This window comes from Muntiacus reevesi, chromosome 18, assembly GCF_963930625.1.
Source record: "Muntiacus reevesi chromosome 18, mMunRee1.1, whole genome shotgun sequence".
Taxonomy (NCBI): Eukaryota; Metazoa; Chordata; class Mammalia; order Artiodactyla; family Cervidae; genus Muntiacus; species Muntiacus reevesi.
Genome location: NC_089266.1, coordinates 5,009,893 through 5,025,759, shown reverse-complemented (window position 1 = coordinate 5,025,759; position 15,867 = coordinate 5,009,893). Strand labels below are relative to the sequence as shown.

The window sequence follows — 15,867 nt, the reverse complement described above, 5'->3', positions numbered from 1 at the left end:
TAAGGGAAGCAGAGAGGGGAGGAGGGGTGGAGGAAGAGAGAGAGAGATGCGTCCGTCTCCCGTCCTTCCTGCTTGCCCCGGGAAAAGGCCCTGTGAGCACACAGCGGGAAGGCAGCCGTCTGCGCACGGGCAAGAGAGCCCTCACCAGGCACGAGCCTGCCCTTGATCTTGAACTGGTCTTGGACTTGCAGCCTCCAGAAGTGTAAGACGGTGGATGTCCAGTGTTTAAGCCACCCGGTCTGGTGTTTTGCTTATGGCGGCCTGAGCTGAGAGAGCTGCCCTGGCTCTGCTGTGTGTCTAAGAATCTCCTGAGGGCAGAGCCGCCTATGGCCACCATGCCATCTTCCGCGCCTGGCCCAGGGCCTGGATGTGGTGTAGCCACCAGTGTCCATGACTGACTTCTGTGGACAAGACAGGGCTGCTTCTGTCCGATCCTCTGGTCTGTGGCCCCTGTGATTATGGACAGTGTTTCTGGTTGCTCTCTGGCAGGGTCATCAGATACAATACATGACACCCGGTTACACCTGAATTTCGGATAAGCAACTGCTGTGAAATACGCTTTTAGCAGAAGTATGTCCCAAATAGTAGTGAGCTGCTTGGGGAAGGAATACACAGGACATGTGTTGTGTGTTCAGTCACTAAGTCATGTCCGACTCTTTGCGACCCCATGGACTGCAGCACGCCAGGCTTCTCTCAAAACTTGTTTGTTGCTTACCTAACATTCAAGTTTAACTGGATATCCTCTCTTTATTTTTGGCTAACCTAGCAATCCCACCCTGTGGTCCTTTTCTAGAAGGCCAGGAGAGCAAAGCCCTGGTTCTTGATGAAGGACTCTAGAATCAGAGCACCAGCAGCAACTAGTTCAAAACAGAAAACCTTTGCACAGGCTTCCGGAGCTAGACGCCCTGAGAATGACGCTGATGGTGGGAGACTGCAGGCCGCCTGCTCTGTTGCTCACCCAGGACGCTGCCAGACACAGCAGCACAGATGATACGGCGTGTTGCAGCACGTTGTTCCCTTGGGTTTCTGTGGCTTACGGAAGGTTGCCAAAGGCTGTGCTGCGCTCAGTTCCACCCGCCCCGGTGTCTTCCCGAGCCCGCAGAGGTTGTGAACCAGAGAATTGATTCTCCTGCCGGATCTGCCAGTTTCAGCGGGCGGGGGCGGAGCTTGGTGGCCGGGGACACGTGTGCCCAGAGGGAAGCAGGAAGTGACTCGGGAGTGGAGCCTGAGAACCGGCAGCGGCTGCGGGGCTGATGGAAGTGGAGAGGGGGCTTGAGAGGGCACCGAAGTGAGTCGGCTCTTCTCGCCTTCGGCGCCTTCGGTGGGGCTGGAGGCCCGGGGTCTGGGGCCACCGGGAGCCGAGCGCGGGGCCTGGAAGGGCAGCCACATGCAGTTTGGAAGGAGGTGTCCCTGGGAGAGGAGGGGGTCGGAGGAGAAGCAGGGTGGCCTCGGCAGGTGGCCTCGGAGGGGGAGGGGTGCCAGGAGCACTCCCCCTGCCCCTCTCCAGGGCGAGCTGGCGGATGTTGACCTTCTGTTGGCAGTGGTCCCCCAAGATCCTTTTCATTCAGCGCTTCCCAGTGGGTGTGTGGAGGGGGTACCCTCAGGAGCAGACCTGGTTACAAGTGCAGCTGCCCCAAGTCCCCTCCCCCAGGCTCTGAGGATCAGCAGGACCCCCTTGAACTTGACTGGGAATCTGGTTAATGTGCAGCAGGCCCGAGGAGGTGTCTTTCTCATCAACCCCCAGGTCGGCAGGTCCTCGGACCACACTTTGAGTAGCCAGGTATTAGAGACCAGTTTCCACAGTCACAGACACCCAAACCCGAATCCCTTTGCTCGGTTCCAGTCTTGGAGTCAGGGCAGGCATGCAGGTCTTGGGAAGCTCCTTACACCTGTGCAGCTTTTCCATCAGCCTCTTGAAGCTGACTCTTGGAAGTGGGGTAACAGGTTTAAAAGGGATAGAAAAGGCAGAAATCTTCTATCTGCCAGGAACCCCGTGCTGCTGTATGTGGGGAGGTGCTGGCATTTTTCAAGCTGGAGCAGGCAGAGAATCATCTTCCCTCTCGCAGAGCGGCCCGAGTGTCTGATTTAATATCAGCTCCCGGGAAGTCTGAGCCCCACTGCAGAAGTGGCTTTTGAGCCACCCTGGCTGACCTTCCCTGTTCCCAAGGCTCTCCTGTCCTGCCTACTGGAGAAAACTTGCTGCTCTCGGGTTTGCGTGGCGGTGTCCCTGCTGATCCCTTGCAGGGCAGGAGAGCTCACTTTCTAAGCTCTCGGTCTTGAGGACGTTCTTCCAGTTTTGGAAATCCGTGCTTTCCACTCTGATGTGCATCCCCCGTGGAAGTCTGTGCGATGCTGTGTGCGAGCATGCTCCCTGGCTCAGCCGTGTCTGGCTCTTTGCAACTCCACGGACTGTGGCCCGCCAGGCTCCTCTGTCCATGGGATTTCCCAGGCAAGAACACCGGAGTGGGTTGCCATTTCCTCCTCCAGAGGATCTTCCTGTGTTGACGGCAGATTCTTTACCACAGAGCCACCTGGGAAGCTCCTATGAAATATTAAATCTGATTCAGCAAGTCTGGGGTGGTACCTGAGATTCTGCATTTCTAACTTAGCTCCTAAGGGGGCCCAGCGCTGCTGGTTCTGGGACCACCCTTAGAGGAGTGAGGGTTTTTTGTTTTTGTTTTTAATATTTATTTATTTTGGCTGCACCAGGGTCTTAATGGCAGCACGTGGGATCCACAGTCTTCGTTGAAGTGGCGTGCGGGACCTTTAGTTGTCGTGTGAGAACTCTTAGTTGCGTTGTGTGGGATCTAATTCCCTGACCAGGGATTGAAGCTGGGTTGCCTGCACTGGGAGTGCAGAGTCTTAGCCACTGGACCAGCAGGGAAGTCCCTGAGTCGTGAGGATTTAAAACAGCAAGGAAGAAATTTCTCCCAGGAGCACTGGGCTGGCATCCCCAACGCTAAATCCGCTGCTGTTGGGATGGCAAGGACGGTGGCCTTGGCCTTCTCTCTGTGTCTCTTTTTCTTACATCCCAGGGTGCTCGGGTGTAAACAGAGTCTGGAAGTGTGTTTTCCCCTCCCACCAGCCCCCAGGAACATCCACAACCTCCCTTGTTTGCCAGCCCACAGAACCCACGTTGCCTTTGGCCGTGTAGTGAGTGTAAATGGTTTCCTCTTTTCTGTAGTTGCTAAAAGGCACATTCAACGCTGAGAGAAAGTTGTTTTCCTTGCTGTTGTTGTTGTGACCTGTCTTGGACGATGAGTTCTGAGGACATGCTAGCTGTGTGCCTTTCTTTGTAGATCCTGTTTGAAACTTGTATCCACAAAGATCGGTGTAACGATCCGAATGTCTTAGTTTACAAGCACAAACCATTCTCTTTAGGGTGCCTTAACAAGATGCCATGTGTAAAGAGGTGGGTTTTTCTTAATGTTTTTTTCTTTATTTGGTGCAGTCCTCCTCCTGAACGCCACTTAGACTATGGGGACCCAGGCTGAGTCTAGAGATCTGTTTTGTGCTGAGGTTTCTTGGTACCTTGGCTGAGTCTGGGCGCACCTGGGTTTACCTGGGTTCATCCTGACTTACAGCTTCATAGATCCGAATCCTGCTGGTTTGCTGACCTTCTTGGCAGAATAGGGCCTATCTACCCTCCGCCCGGGTTTCCTTCCAGGGTTAGAGGCAGAACTGACAGCTTTTGCTCTGCAGGTTCAGGGCTGCTGGCTCCCCACAGACCACTAGGGCCTGGCACGGCTGAGCCCACTGTGAATGCTGGAGGATCGGGGGAGCTGAATGAGCCCTTTGATTGAGGCCTCGAGCCCCGGTGTTTATTGTATCAACCACACACAGAGCTTTTCAAAACGTGGGTTTCTCTGCCTTGTAACTTTCCACAGGTGAGGTGACTCCCGATCATTTCAGAGCTAGAATGCAGAACGCGTGCAAGTCTAGAGGAGGTCCACCGAGCAGAACCAAGAGGGAATGGTACTGCCCTTTCCTTCTATGGTGGACAGCGGTGGACAACTTCAGCTTTGGGAGTGAAAGTGCTCAGTGGGGGGGCCTCCCAGGTGGCTCAGTGGGTAGAGAGTCTGCCTGCAATGCAGGAAATGCAGGAGACATTGGTTCGATCCCTGAGCAGGGAGTGGGGGGTGGACGATCCCCTGGGGGAAGGCATGGCACCTCACTCCAGTATTCTTGCCTGGAGAACCCCACGGACAGAGGAGCCTGGCGGGTTACAGTCCATGGGGTCCCAAAGAGCTGGACACGACTGAAGTGACTGAGCAGGCTCGCACATGCTCAGTGGACTGGGGGAAGTGCTGCTTGGGTTTTGTTTCTGTGTCTTTGCTTATTCAAGGTATGCCGGCCCTTTTCAATTCAGCACATATGTTTTGGGGTGCCACAAAACCCTATTTTATGGGGGTATCAAGTGTGAAAGAGCATCATCTCTATTTTTAAACAATGAATGATGTAAAAGATGAAGGAGGCAAGCCCACACAAAGAAAGCACTGAAGATGTGCCCTGGGACCGGAGTAGAGGAGGGTCAGGGAATCATGGCATTGAAGTTGGCGTTAACAGAGGATGCTCTGGGTCTGATGGCTGGATACTGGGAGGAAGCCGGATAAAGAGAGACTTGGAGCAGGACCATCTGGGGCTTGTGGAAGGTACCGCGAATAACAGGGTTGAGCTGGAACACAGTGCCCTTGCAGGGTGCCGTGGTTGAAGAGTTGTTGGGTGAGTTGACAGTCAGCTGATGGAGGGAATCCTTGGCGGCTACGTTGGGTGAGTTGACAGTCAACTGATGGAGGGAATCCTTGGCGGGCACGGGAGCTGCCATGAGAACTGCTCCCGAGAGCTGTCGAAAGTTTGATTGGGCTTCCCTAGTGGCTCAGACAGTAAAGAATCTGCCTGCAGTGCAGGAGACGCGGGTTCGATCCCTGGGTCAGAAAGATCCCCTGGAGAAGGGAATGGCTACCCTCTCCAGTGTTCTTGCCCGGGAAATCCTAGGGACAGAGGAGCCTGGCGGGCTGCAGTCCATGGAGTCACAGACAGCTGGACACGACTAAGCGACCGACACTTTCTTTGGGTGGAAGAGCTTCAGGAGGGCATCCGAGCTGGTCAACCTGTGCTCGGAGGAGACTCGACCGATGATGGATGATAGGCAGGCTCAGGCCAAACGGGTAGAACATGCCGGAAGGCTGCGGTCAGACCCTCCCAGGCTTTCTCCCTCCAGGCTAAGTAATTCACATTCTTTGCACATTTTTGGAACTGTTTCCCAGTGTCGTCCCTTCTTCGTGGCCTGTACTCCCCCCGTGTCTCCCTGGGCGTCCCCAGGCCTCTCCTTTTGGAGCCGGATGGTTCCCGATACCTGGGATCAGCTGGGGTGAAGCCGCCCAGCCTTAGCTGGGCCGCCCAGACGTGGGGGCCCCTTAGCGCGTGCACGTCCCGGGGAAGGACCACGGGCACTGAGCCTCTCTGCTCCTCTGCACACAGCCGTATCCAGCATGCTCCACGGCCACAGCCCGGTGTCCCAGGCCCTGCTGGGGACCTTCTTCACCTGGGGGTTGACGGCGGCCGGGGCGGCCCTCGTGTTCGTCTTCTCTAGCGGACAGGTGAGTTGCCTCGCTTTGGTTCGGGGGTTCGCGGGGGGCCCTTTGTCGTGAACTCTGCCCCTTTCCTTCCCTCGCCCCTCCAGCCCCCTGGCTGAGAGCTCACGGGTCCTCTGTTTCCCCCTTCCTGATGCCCAGTTTTTTGGCCTTTCCGAGTCCCCGCCTGATTTCTCTCCACCGCCTCGGTTCTCTCGGGCCTGGAGCAGGTGGCAATGTGTGTGAGGTGTGTCCCCCCCGCCCTGTGACCTCGAGGGGTGGAAAAGACCCTGGGAAAAAGCAAGGCTGATGGCTCTGTCCTCTTTAGCCCATTTCTAGGCTCTTCGTCTCCTCCCTCGCCCCCTTTGGGATGAACACACACAGACCTGCCCCCCGCCCCCCCAGGCCCCTAAAGACCCCACCCCACCCCCTGCGCCCCTGCATCTCCCAGACCCCCCTCCGTGTACACTCCACACACCCTCCCCGCCCCTCCCCAGCCCACGCCTGCCCCCTGTGCCTGGAGTTCCTGCCTCTTCTCCAGCCTCGGCCGCCCGAGTCCACGCCGGGGGCCGTCGCCCTCAGCGTTCGGATGAAGGCAGAGTCCCCGTGCCCACCGTGCTCGGGGCGCGGGCAGGGCAGGTGTGGCAAGCTGGCACGCAGTGGAGGAGCGAAGCAGACCCCCGGAGAGACCCGGGAAGCCGCCGACCAGGGCCCCCTCGTGTCAGGTCCTGTACCGCAGGGCTGATGTCCCAGGAAGTGGGCTGGGAGCCTGCGGAGACTGGTCGGGGCCCCAGGCTACTGTCGACAGGCGACCCAGTGCCCAACCGCCTCCCGACAGCTGCGGTCCTCTGGGGTCCCGCCCTTGAACCCTTCTGGGGTAGAGCAGCCCACGTTTCCATCTTCCCCAGTTTCAGTTGTGTTCACAAGCTGAGATCTGAGTCGGAAGAGCTGGGCTCTGGCTGGGCGGCTGGCCGCAGAGGCCTGAGTGGAAGTCCACAGGCCCCGAGTGACCCCGGTTGGTGCCATGGGGGCCACTCAGAAGGGAGAAGCCATCACAGAGGTGCCCGCTCCCCTGGGAGCTGAGAGCCCCTAATCTGTCTCCCGTTGGCGTCGCCCCCAGGTCAGTAGGAGAAATGGCTGAGACACTTCTCTGTGCAGAGGCGCGTCGGGGGTCCCCAGGACCACTCACAGATGCCGTGATTCACTAGGCGGGCTCGTGGCACTCGGCACATGGCTGAGCCACGTCCTCGTCGCTAAGGTCTATGACAGCGAAAGGACACAACAGCTTCGGCGAGAGAGACAGTCAGGGTCTGGGGAGATCTGTGCACAGGTTTGGGGTCTGACACCCCCTTCCTTCCACAAGGGGGCACAGAGCATGCTCCTTCTCCAGCAATGACAGCGCGGTAACATGGGGATGATGTGTCTGCCCAGGGAGGCCCAGCACAGGCTCGGTCCTCAAGGTCTTTACTGGGGGCTGGCCACAGAGGCATCTGAGCCGCAACCCAAATCCCAGGCCCTCAGAAGGAAAGCAGGTGTCCACACAAATCACGTGGTTTGTGAAGCCGGCACAGCGACCCGCCCTTATTGGTCAGGGATGGGGGAGCAGTGCCAGGGCCAGCTTCCCAGGAGCCAGCCAAGGACCAGCCTGGAAAGCAGGGCCTTCTAGAGGGAGCAGGCTCAGGTGGGCTAGGTGAGCCTTCTCTGCACAGGAGCCGTGCCAGAGAGGTGGGAAGGGCCAGACGTGAGGGGATAAAGCCATCCGTGGACCGGAGTACCCAGAGGCAAGCTCTTCTCCTCCTGCCCCGGCGAACCCCAGTTTTCACCCAGCTGATATAGGGGCTTCAGTGAGGGTCCCTGAGGATGATGGACACTCAGCTATCTACCCTCCGCTGCTATCAACAGTGGCTCAACTTCATTAGAAATTCATTTTCTTTTTTAAAAAAGTATTTGTTTATTTGGCAGCACTGTGTCTTAGTTGAGGCATGTGGGATCTAGTTCCCTGACCAGGGGTCGAACCCAGGCCCCCTGCCTTGGGAGCGCAGAGTCCTAGCCACTGGACCACCAGGAAAGTCACCCAAATTCATTTTCTTGATTGAAAAAAAAATCATATTGTAATTGTTGGGAACTCAGAAAATGTGGAGAAGCCGAAAGAAAGAATAAAAATGTTTCTCGATCCCATTTTTCTGAAAGGAAAACTGAAATATTTGTTCAAATTTATTTGGCTGTATTTGAGTATACAAATACAGACATATCTGTTTTCTTTACATAATGAGTATCAAATTATGAAGTTTTAAAATGAGCATTTTTCACTGGATGTCATAGGCACCCCTCCCTAAGTCTAAATGGTTTTTTGACTATTTTGATTAGTTACTTAGATAGCTGTAGAACATCCCACCATAAAAATGCACTGCAGTTTATTTAGCCAGTCCCCAACAGCTGGACAATTAGTTTATGACTGAACAATAACAAGTGTGTCCATGTGACCAGAGATTGTATAACTTAGGTCCCTCCTTAAAAAGAAAAGCTTTTTACTGAAAAATACAGTGCATGTAGAAAAATGCACGTTTCATGGGCCTCCCTGGTGGTCCAGTGGTTAGGAACCCACCTGCCAATGCAGGGGACACGGGTTCGATCCCCGGTGCGGGAAGATCAACTAAGCCCATGCACTCCAGCTGCTGAGCCCGAGCTCTGGAGCCCTCGAGCCACAAGAGAAGCCGCTGCGATGAGAAGCCGCTGACCACAGCAGAGAGCAGCCCTCGCTTGTCACAACTAGAGAACACCCACGTGCAGCAATGAAGACCCAGCACCCCCAAAAATAGATAAATAATTTAAAGAAGGGAAAATGCACATTTCCTAAGTGTACAGCTTGCTGACTTTTCACCAGTGTCCATGGAAATAGCGCCCAGATCAAGTACTAGAATAGGATTCCCCCCAACTCCTGACAGGCAACGCCAAAGAAAGCTCAGACTACCGCACAATTGCACTCATCTCATACGCTAGTAAAGTAATGCTCAAAATTCTCCAAGTCAGGCTTCAGCAATACGTGAACCATGAACTTCCAGATGTTCAAGCTGGTTTTAGAAAAGGCAGAGGAACCAGAGATCAAATTGCCAACATCCGCTGGAACATCAAAAAAGCAAGAGTTCTAGAAAAACTCAAGAGTTCTAGCGACAGTTAGAACTGGACATGGAGCAACACACTGGTTTCAAATAGGGAAAGGAGTTCGTCAAGGCTGTATATTGTCACCCTGTTTATTTAACTTATATGAAGAGTACACCATGAGAAATGCTGGGTTGGATGAAGCACAAGCTGGAATCAAGATTTCTGGGAGAAATATCAATAACCTCAGATATGCAGATGACACTACCTTTATGGCAGAAAGTGAAGAGGAACTAAAAAGCCTCTTGATGAAAGTGAAAGAGGAGAGTGAAAAAGTTGGCTTAAAACTCAATATTCAAAGAATTAAGACCATGGCATCTGGTCCCATCACTTCACGGCAAGTAGATGGGGAAACAATGGAAACTGTGACAGACTTTATTTTTGGGCTCCAAAATCACTAGAGATGGTGACTGCAGGCATGAAATTAAAAGGCGCTTGCTCCTTGGAAGAAAAGCTATGATCAACCTAGACAGCGTATTGAAAAGCAGAGACATTACTTTGCCAACAAAGGTCCATCTAGTCAAGGTTATGGTTTTTCCAGTGGTCATGTGTGGATGTGAGAGTCAGACTATAAAGAAAGCTGAGCACCAAAGAATTGATGCTTTTGAACTGTGGTGTTGGAGAAGACTCTTGAGAGTCCCTTGGACTGCAAGGAGATCCAACCAGTCCATCCTAAAGGAGATCAGTCCTGGGTGTTCATTGGAAGGACTGATGTTGAGGCTGAAACTCCAACTTTGGCCACCTGATGCAAAGAGGTGACTCATTTGAAAAGACCCTGATGCTTGGAAAGATTGAAGACAGGAGGAGAAGGGGACGACAGAGGATGCGATGGTTGGATGGCATCACCGACTCAATGGAGATGAGTTTGGGTAAACTGTGGGAGTTGGTGATGGACAGGGAGGCCTGGCGTGCTGCAGTTCATGGGGTCGCAAAGAGTCAGACACGACTGAGCGACTGAACTGAACTGAACTGAACCCCTGAGCCCCCCTGCAGCAGCCCTTCCAGGGCCCCTTTCACCCCAGCCTCCTGCTCCACTCCAGGGGCAGCCCCTCTCCTGGTCTCCAACAGCAGGGTCTCGTTTTCTCTGTTTCGTTGAGGGTGTTGTGTAGTGTATGCTCTTCTGCGTCTGGCTGATTTCACCCTATTTATTGCTCAGCTGGTAAAGAATCTGCCTGCAATGCAGGAGACCCTGGTTGCATTCCTGGGTCGGGAAGAGCTGCTGGAGACAGGATAGGCAATGCATTCTAGTATTCTTGGGCTTCCCTTGTGGCTCAGCTGGTAAAGAGTCTGCCTGCCATGTGGTAGACCTGGGTTCGATCCCTGGGTTGGGAAGATCCCCTGGAGATGGGAAAGGCTACCCACTGCAGCATTCTGACCTGGAGAATCCCATGGACTGCAGTCCATGGGGTCACACAGAGTTGGACACGACTGAGCGACTTTCCCGTTCACGCTTTCCCATTTACTGATGCCGATGCCTGTTCTCATTTCTACATGGTGTTCTCCGTGTGTGGACGTGCTCGTGACCTCTCCATTTTGCTGTTGGTGGACCTCTGGGTAGTTTTGAGTCTCGGCTCTCACAAGCAGTGCCATAAAAAGCATTTTTGCCCACAAGTCCGCTGAATCCGAGTGTGTGTTTCTGTTGGAAGTTACACATGGCCCTCACTGCTGGGTCATAGGGCATGCTGATGAAGGTTCACTTTCCAAAGTGGCTGGACCAGCTTGTACGCCCACCTGCAGTGTGGGAGGATTTTGGTTGGTGCACGTGCTCGTTGTGAGCAGTTGTCAATTTCCAACTTTATACCAGCTCCTTACTAAAGGTTTATGGCCGTAGTTCACAGGGAGCGCTGAGAAAGACGTAAAACACACAGACCGGTGCAAGCCGAGGGTCATGCTGAATGAAGGCTCCGATTGGTTGTGGAATGGATGGAAGGTTTAAAAAAATTATTTTTTTCCCCTGACTCTTGGCTCATTTTATAAAGACTCGGGTCCACGGTTCCAGATAGATTTGCAAGCTCCAGCTTGGGCTTGTCTTTATTCATGTGGCTTTCTTAGGCTTATGATTGCCTCCTATCCCATGAAACGTTTCTTAGAAACTGAAACATCTTGTTTTCATTTTCAGAGGCGGATCTTAGATGGAAGCCTTGGCTTTGCTGCAGGGGTAAGTCAGCGCATGGTGGGAGGGATCTGAGTGGAGAATGTTTCCTCTGTTGTTTCTCTGCCAAGGGGTATTTCTAGCCTCCCCTTTGTGATCTCCAGTTACCAGTGGCTCCCTCTGATCGCTGACCCTGTTTGCATCCAGCAAGGGGAGTGCCGCTGCCTCTCCTTAGACTGAGAAAGAGGCTTGTTGGCAGCTGTCTCAGGACTGGTAAATAAGTATTCAAGTGAGGTATATATATTTAGGGAGGGCTTAGCACAGAGCTCTGTTGGCACTAATCAAATATGCTCTTTCCTTCCTTCTCATCCCCCATAAGATCTTATATTATGGGTATTTTCAAACATGTAAAAAAGTGGAGAGAATCCCATGATGTACCCCAGGTACCACAGCTCAACTTCAATCATTAGTGACATTTTGCTAAACTCATTTAACATATCCCCCCGCGCCCCCCCCCCACCTCCCGCCGTCCAGTATACTTGGGAGAGAGAATGTTTTATAAAAGCAAATCTCAGACATCATATAATTTCACTTGGAAATTCAATACACAACTCTAACTGAATGATTAAAAAAAAATATAATCAGCATGGTATTATCACACCTACCAAAATTGATATTTCCTTATTAGTATCCAGTATTTGACTTCACATTCAGACTTCCTCTGTGTTTTTCAAAGGTGTCTCCTAAAATTGTTTTGTTAGAATCATGATCCAAACAAGATCTTCATATTGAATATGTTTCCTTTTTCTGGGGCGTGCCTCAAGGCTTACTGGGCCTTAGTTCCCTGACCAGGGATCAAACCTGGGCCTTGGCAGTGAAAGCGTCAAGTCCTAACCACCGGACCACCAGGGAGCAGCCTTGAGTTTGTATTGAGTATTTTCAGTCTCTTTTATTCTTTAGCAGTAGTCTCCCCCACCCCATCATTTCCACCCCCACTCCTAGTAATTTGTTAGAGAAGCTGGACTCTTGGTCTGTAGGATGTCCCACGTTCTGACCTTGGCGGGTTGCCTACTTATGGTGCTGTTGAACTTGTTCCTCTTTCCCCTAGGTCTCCCGTAAACTGGGAGGCAGACCTAGAGGCTCACTCAGTGCGATCCCATTCTCCAGGCATGAATACCTCCTTGCGGTGCTGTGTATTCCAATCTCATCAGTCACATTCAGTTCCGTTCAGCCACTCAGTCGTGTCTGACACTTTGTGATCCCATCTTAATTCTTTGAATGTTGAGTTTTAAGCCAACTTTTTCACTCTCCTCTTTCAGTTTCATCAAGATGCTCTTAGCGCCTCTTCACTTTCTGCCATAAGGGTGGTGTCATCTGCATATCCGAGGTTATTGATATTTCTCCCAGCAATCTTGATTCCAGCTTGTGCCTCATCCAGCCTGGCATTTCACAAGATGAGCTCTTCATCTAAGTTAAATAAGCAGGGTGACAATATACAGCCTTGACGAACTCCTTTCCCTATTTGGAACCAGTCTGTTGCTCCATGTCCAGTTCTAACTGTTGCTTCCTGAGCTGCATATAGATTTCTCAAGAGGCAGGTCAGGTGGTCTGATATTCCCATTTCTTGAAGAATTTTCCACAATTTGTTGTGATCCATACAGTCAAAGGCTTTGGCATAATCAATAAAGCAGAGTAGATGTATTTCTGGAATTCTGTTGTTTTTTCGATGATCCAGAGGATGTTGGCAATTTGCTCTCTGGTCCCTCTGCCTTTTCTAAATCCAGCTTGAACATCTGGAAGTTCTCAGTTCCTGTATTGTTGAAGCCTAGCTTGAAGAATTTTGAGCATGACTTTGTTAGTGTATGAGATGAGTGCAATTGTGCAATAGTTTGAACATTCTTTGGGATTGCCTTTCTTTGGGATTGCCTTTCTTTGGGATTAGAATGAAAACTGACCTTTTCCAGTCCTGTGGCCACTGCTGAATTTTCCAAATTTGCTGGCATATTGAGTGTGGCACTTTCACAGCATCACCTTTTAGGATTTGAAATGGTTCAACTGGAATTCCATCACCTCCACTAGCTTTGTTCGTAGTGATGCCTCTTAAGGCCCACTTGACTTTGCAATCCAGGATGTCTGGCTCTAAGTGAGTGATCACACCATCGTGGTTATCTGGGTCATGAAGATATTTTTTGTATAGTTCTTCTGTGTATTCTTGCCACCTCTTCTTAACATCTTCTGCTTCTGTTAGGTCCATACCATTTCTGTCCTTTATCGAACCCATCTTTACATGAAATGTTCCCTGGGTATCTCTAATTTTCTTGACGAGACCTCTAATCTTTCCCATTCTATTGTTTTCCTCTATTTCTTTGCATTGATCACGGAGGAAGACTTTCTTAGCTTGCCATTCTTTGGAACTCTGCATTCAAATGGGAATATCTTTCCTTTTCTCCTTTGCCTTTAGCTTATCTTCTTTTCTCAGCTATTTGTAAGGCCTCCTCAGACAACCATTTTGCCATTTTTCTTTTCTTTTTCTTGGGGATAGTCTTGATCACTGCCTCCTATACAATGTCATGAACCTCTGTCCATAGTTTTTCAGGCACTCTGTCTATCAGATCTAATCCCTTGAATCTATTTGTCACTTCCACTGTATAATCGTAAGGTATTTGATTTAGGTCATACCTGAATGATCTAGTGGTTTTCCCTACTTTTCTCAATTTAAGTCTGAATTTTGGAATAAGTAGTTCATGATCTGAGCCACAATCATCTCCTGGTCTTGTTTTTGCTGACTGTATAGGTCTTGTTTTTTGCTGACTGTATAGAGCTTCTCCATCTTTGGCTGCAAAGAATATAATCTGATTTCAGTATTGACCTCTGGTGATGTCCATGCATAGAGTCTTCTCTTGTGTTGTTGGAAGAGGATGTTTGCTATGACCTGTGTGTTCTCTTGGCAGAACTCTGCTAGCCTTTGCCCTGCTTCATTCTGTACTCCAGGCCCAAATTTGCCTGTTATTCCAGGTATTTCTTGACTTCCTACTTTTGCATTCCAGTCCCCTGTGATGAAAAGGACATCTTTTTGGGTGTTAGTTCTGGAAGGTCTTGTAGGTCTTCATAGAACCTTCCAACTTCAGCTTCTTCAGCATTACTGGTCGGGGCACAGACTTGGATTACTGTGATATTGAATGGTTTGCCTTGGAAGTGATCAGGGATCATGCTGTCATTTTTGAGATTGTACCCAAGTACTGCATTTCAGACTCTTTTGTTGACTATGATGGCTGCTCCATTTCTTCTAAGGGCTTCTTGCCCACAGTAATAGATATAATGGTTGCCTGAATTAAATTCACCCATTCCAGCCCATTTCAGTTCACTGATTTCTAAAATGTCAATGTTCACTCTTGCCGTCTCCTGCTTGACCACTTCCAATGTGCCTTGATTCATGGACCTTACATTTCAGGTTCCTATGCAATATTACTTTTTACAGCATCAGACTTTACTTCCATCACCAGTCACATCCACACCTGGGCGTTGTTTTTGCTTTGGCTCCGTCTGTTCATTCTTTATGGAGTTACTTCTCCACTCTTCTCCAGTAGCATGTTGGGCACCTACTGACCTGGTGACTTCATTTTTCAGTGTCATCAGTCGCATTAGCAGGCACATTAATACGTGCTTTCCCCTTTCCGTTGAGTCAAATTTGGTTCCTTGGTCCTGTTTTTGTAGTTCTGTGATCTGCAAAACCTGGCCTGAGGGTGGCACCTCCCGAAAGTCCTGCAAGCCAGCAACTCTGAGATCAGAGTCTGTGGGAGCATCCTAGGTGTTCCATGGGGCATGGAGAGTGGTCGCAAAAATCAGTGTCCCATGTCCTCAGCAGCTCACCTTTGCCAAACTGCTCTGCCCGAGAATCTCCCGAGGCAGATTGTGCCTTCCCACCTTCCCCGACACAGCCGTCCTCTCCTGCTTTATCAAAGGAAGATGCTCTCTTGCCTTGGTTCCGTGCCTCTGAGTAGCAGCATCTCCACGCACGGACGGAGGGCCCCTTGGTGTGTGGATGCTGGGGTGGAGATGATAAAGGACTCGAATCACTGATTACTGGATGCAAATCCTTTAGCAATTCAGATACTGTCCTTTCAGGGAAATAACATCCCGAAAGCCACATGGTGTGGCCAAAAGAAAGAGAGAAAGAAATCCAATCCTTTAATGTAGATTTCCCTTGTGGACCGTGCTGGAAGGACTGATGCTGAAGCTGAAACTCCAATACTTTGGTCACATGATATGAAGAACTGACTCGTTGGAAAAAACCCTGATGCTGGGAAAGACTGAGGGCCGGAGGAGAAGGGGACGACAGAGGATGAGATGGTTGGATGGCGTCACTGACTCAATGGACATGAGTTTGAGTAAACTCTAGGAGTTGGTGATGGACAGGGAGGCCTGGCGTGCTGCAGTCCATGGGGTCGCAAAGAGTTGGACACAACTGAGTGACTGAACTGAATTGAACTGAACTGCTCTGCGATTTGGGGCCTTCTTAGATAGAGTTCAAAGAACAAAATTCCCTGGCGGTCTAGTGGCTAAGACTCTGTGCTCCCCGTGCAGGGAGCCCAGGTTCAATCCCTGTTCAGGGAACTAGATCCCAGATGCTATCACTAAAGATGCCTCTTGCCACCCCTGAGACCCAGGATAACCAACTAGGTAGATTAAAAAAAAAATGACAGTATTAGAACAAAATATTTGTTTTTTCTATCTTCTTTACATGAATACATTTTCCTTGTTTACTGTAAGAAAAAAAAACTCATAGAAAACTGGAAATAAAATTGATGCTTAACCCTGTCTTATTCTAGCAGTAACCACTTAATGTTTATTCACAGATATATGAATGAAAACTGAAAAAATTAGAAAAAGGCTCATCCTTGAAAATAAGTATTTCCAAGAATAAATATTATTAGACTTGAGTATCTAATAATTATGAAATGGTATATTAAGTTTTTGCTGTTATGAATCTGTTCTCAACCACTAATAGTTTTAATAGTCATTCAATCCAGGAAATTGTTATTT

At 50.5% G+C, this 15,867-nt stretch overlaps 1 protein-coding gene across 2 annotated transcripts in view; it reads left to right on the top strand.

Annotated features, from left to right (window-relative positions):
• Positions 1-1,178: 1,178 nt before the first annotated feature.
• Positions 1,179-15,867, top strand: part of SLC39A11 (solute carrier family 39 member 11) — a 277,378-nt gene continuing 262,689 nt past the window's right edge. For both annotated transcript variants that reach the window (XM_065909066.1, XM_065909065.1), the window contains exons 1-3: positions 1,179-1,288; positions 5,482-5,600; positions 10,852-10,890. In XM_065909066.1, the coding sequence (XP_065765138.1) occupies positions 5,493-5,600; positions 10,852-10,890 (147 nt within the window). In that variant the 5' untranslated portion in view covers positions 1,179-1,288; positions 5,482-5,492. The remainder of the gene's footprint in view (positions 1,289-5,481; positions 5,601-10,851; positions 10,891-15,867) is intronic.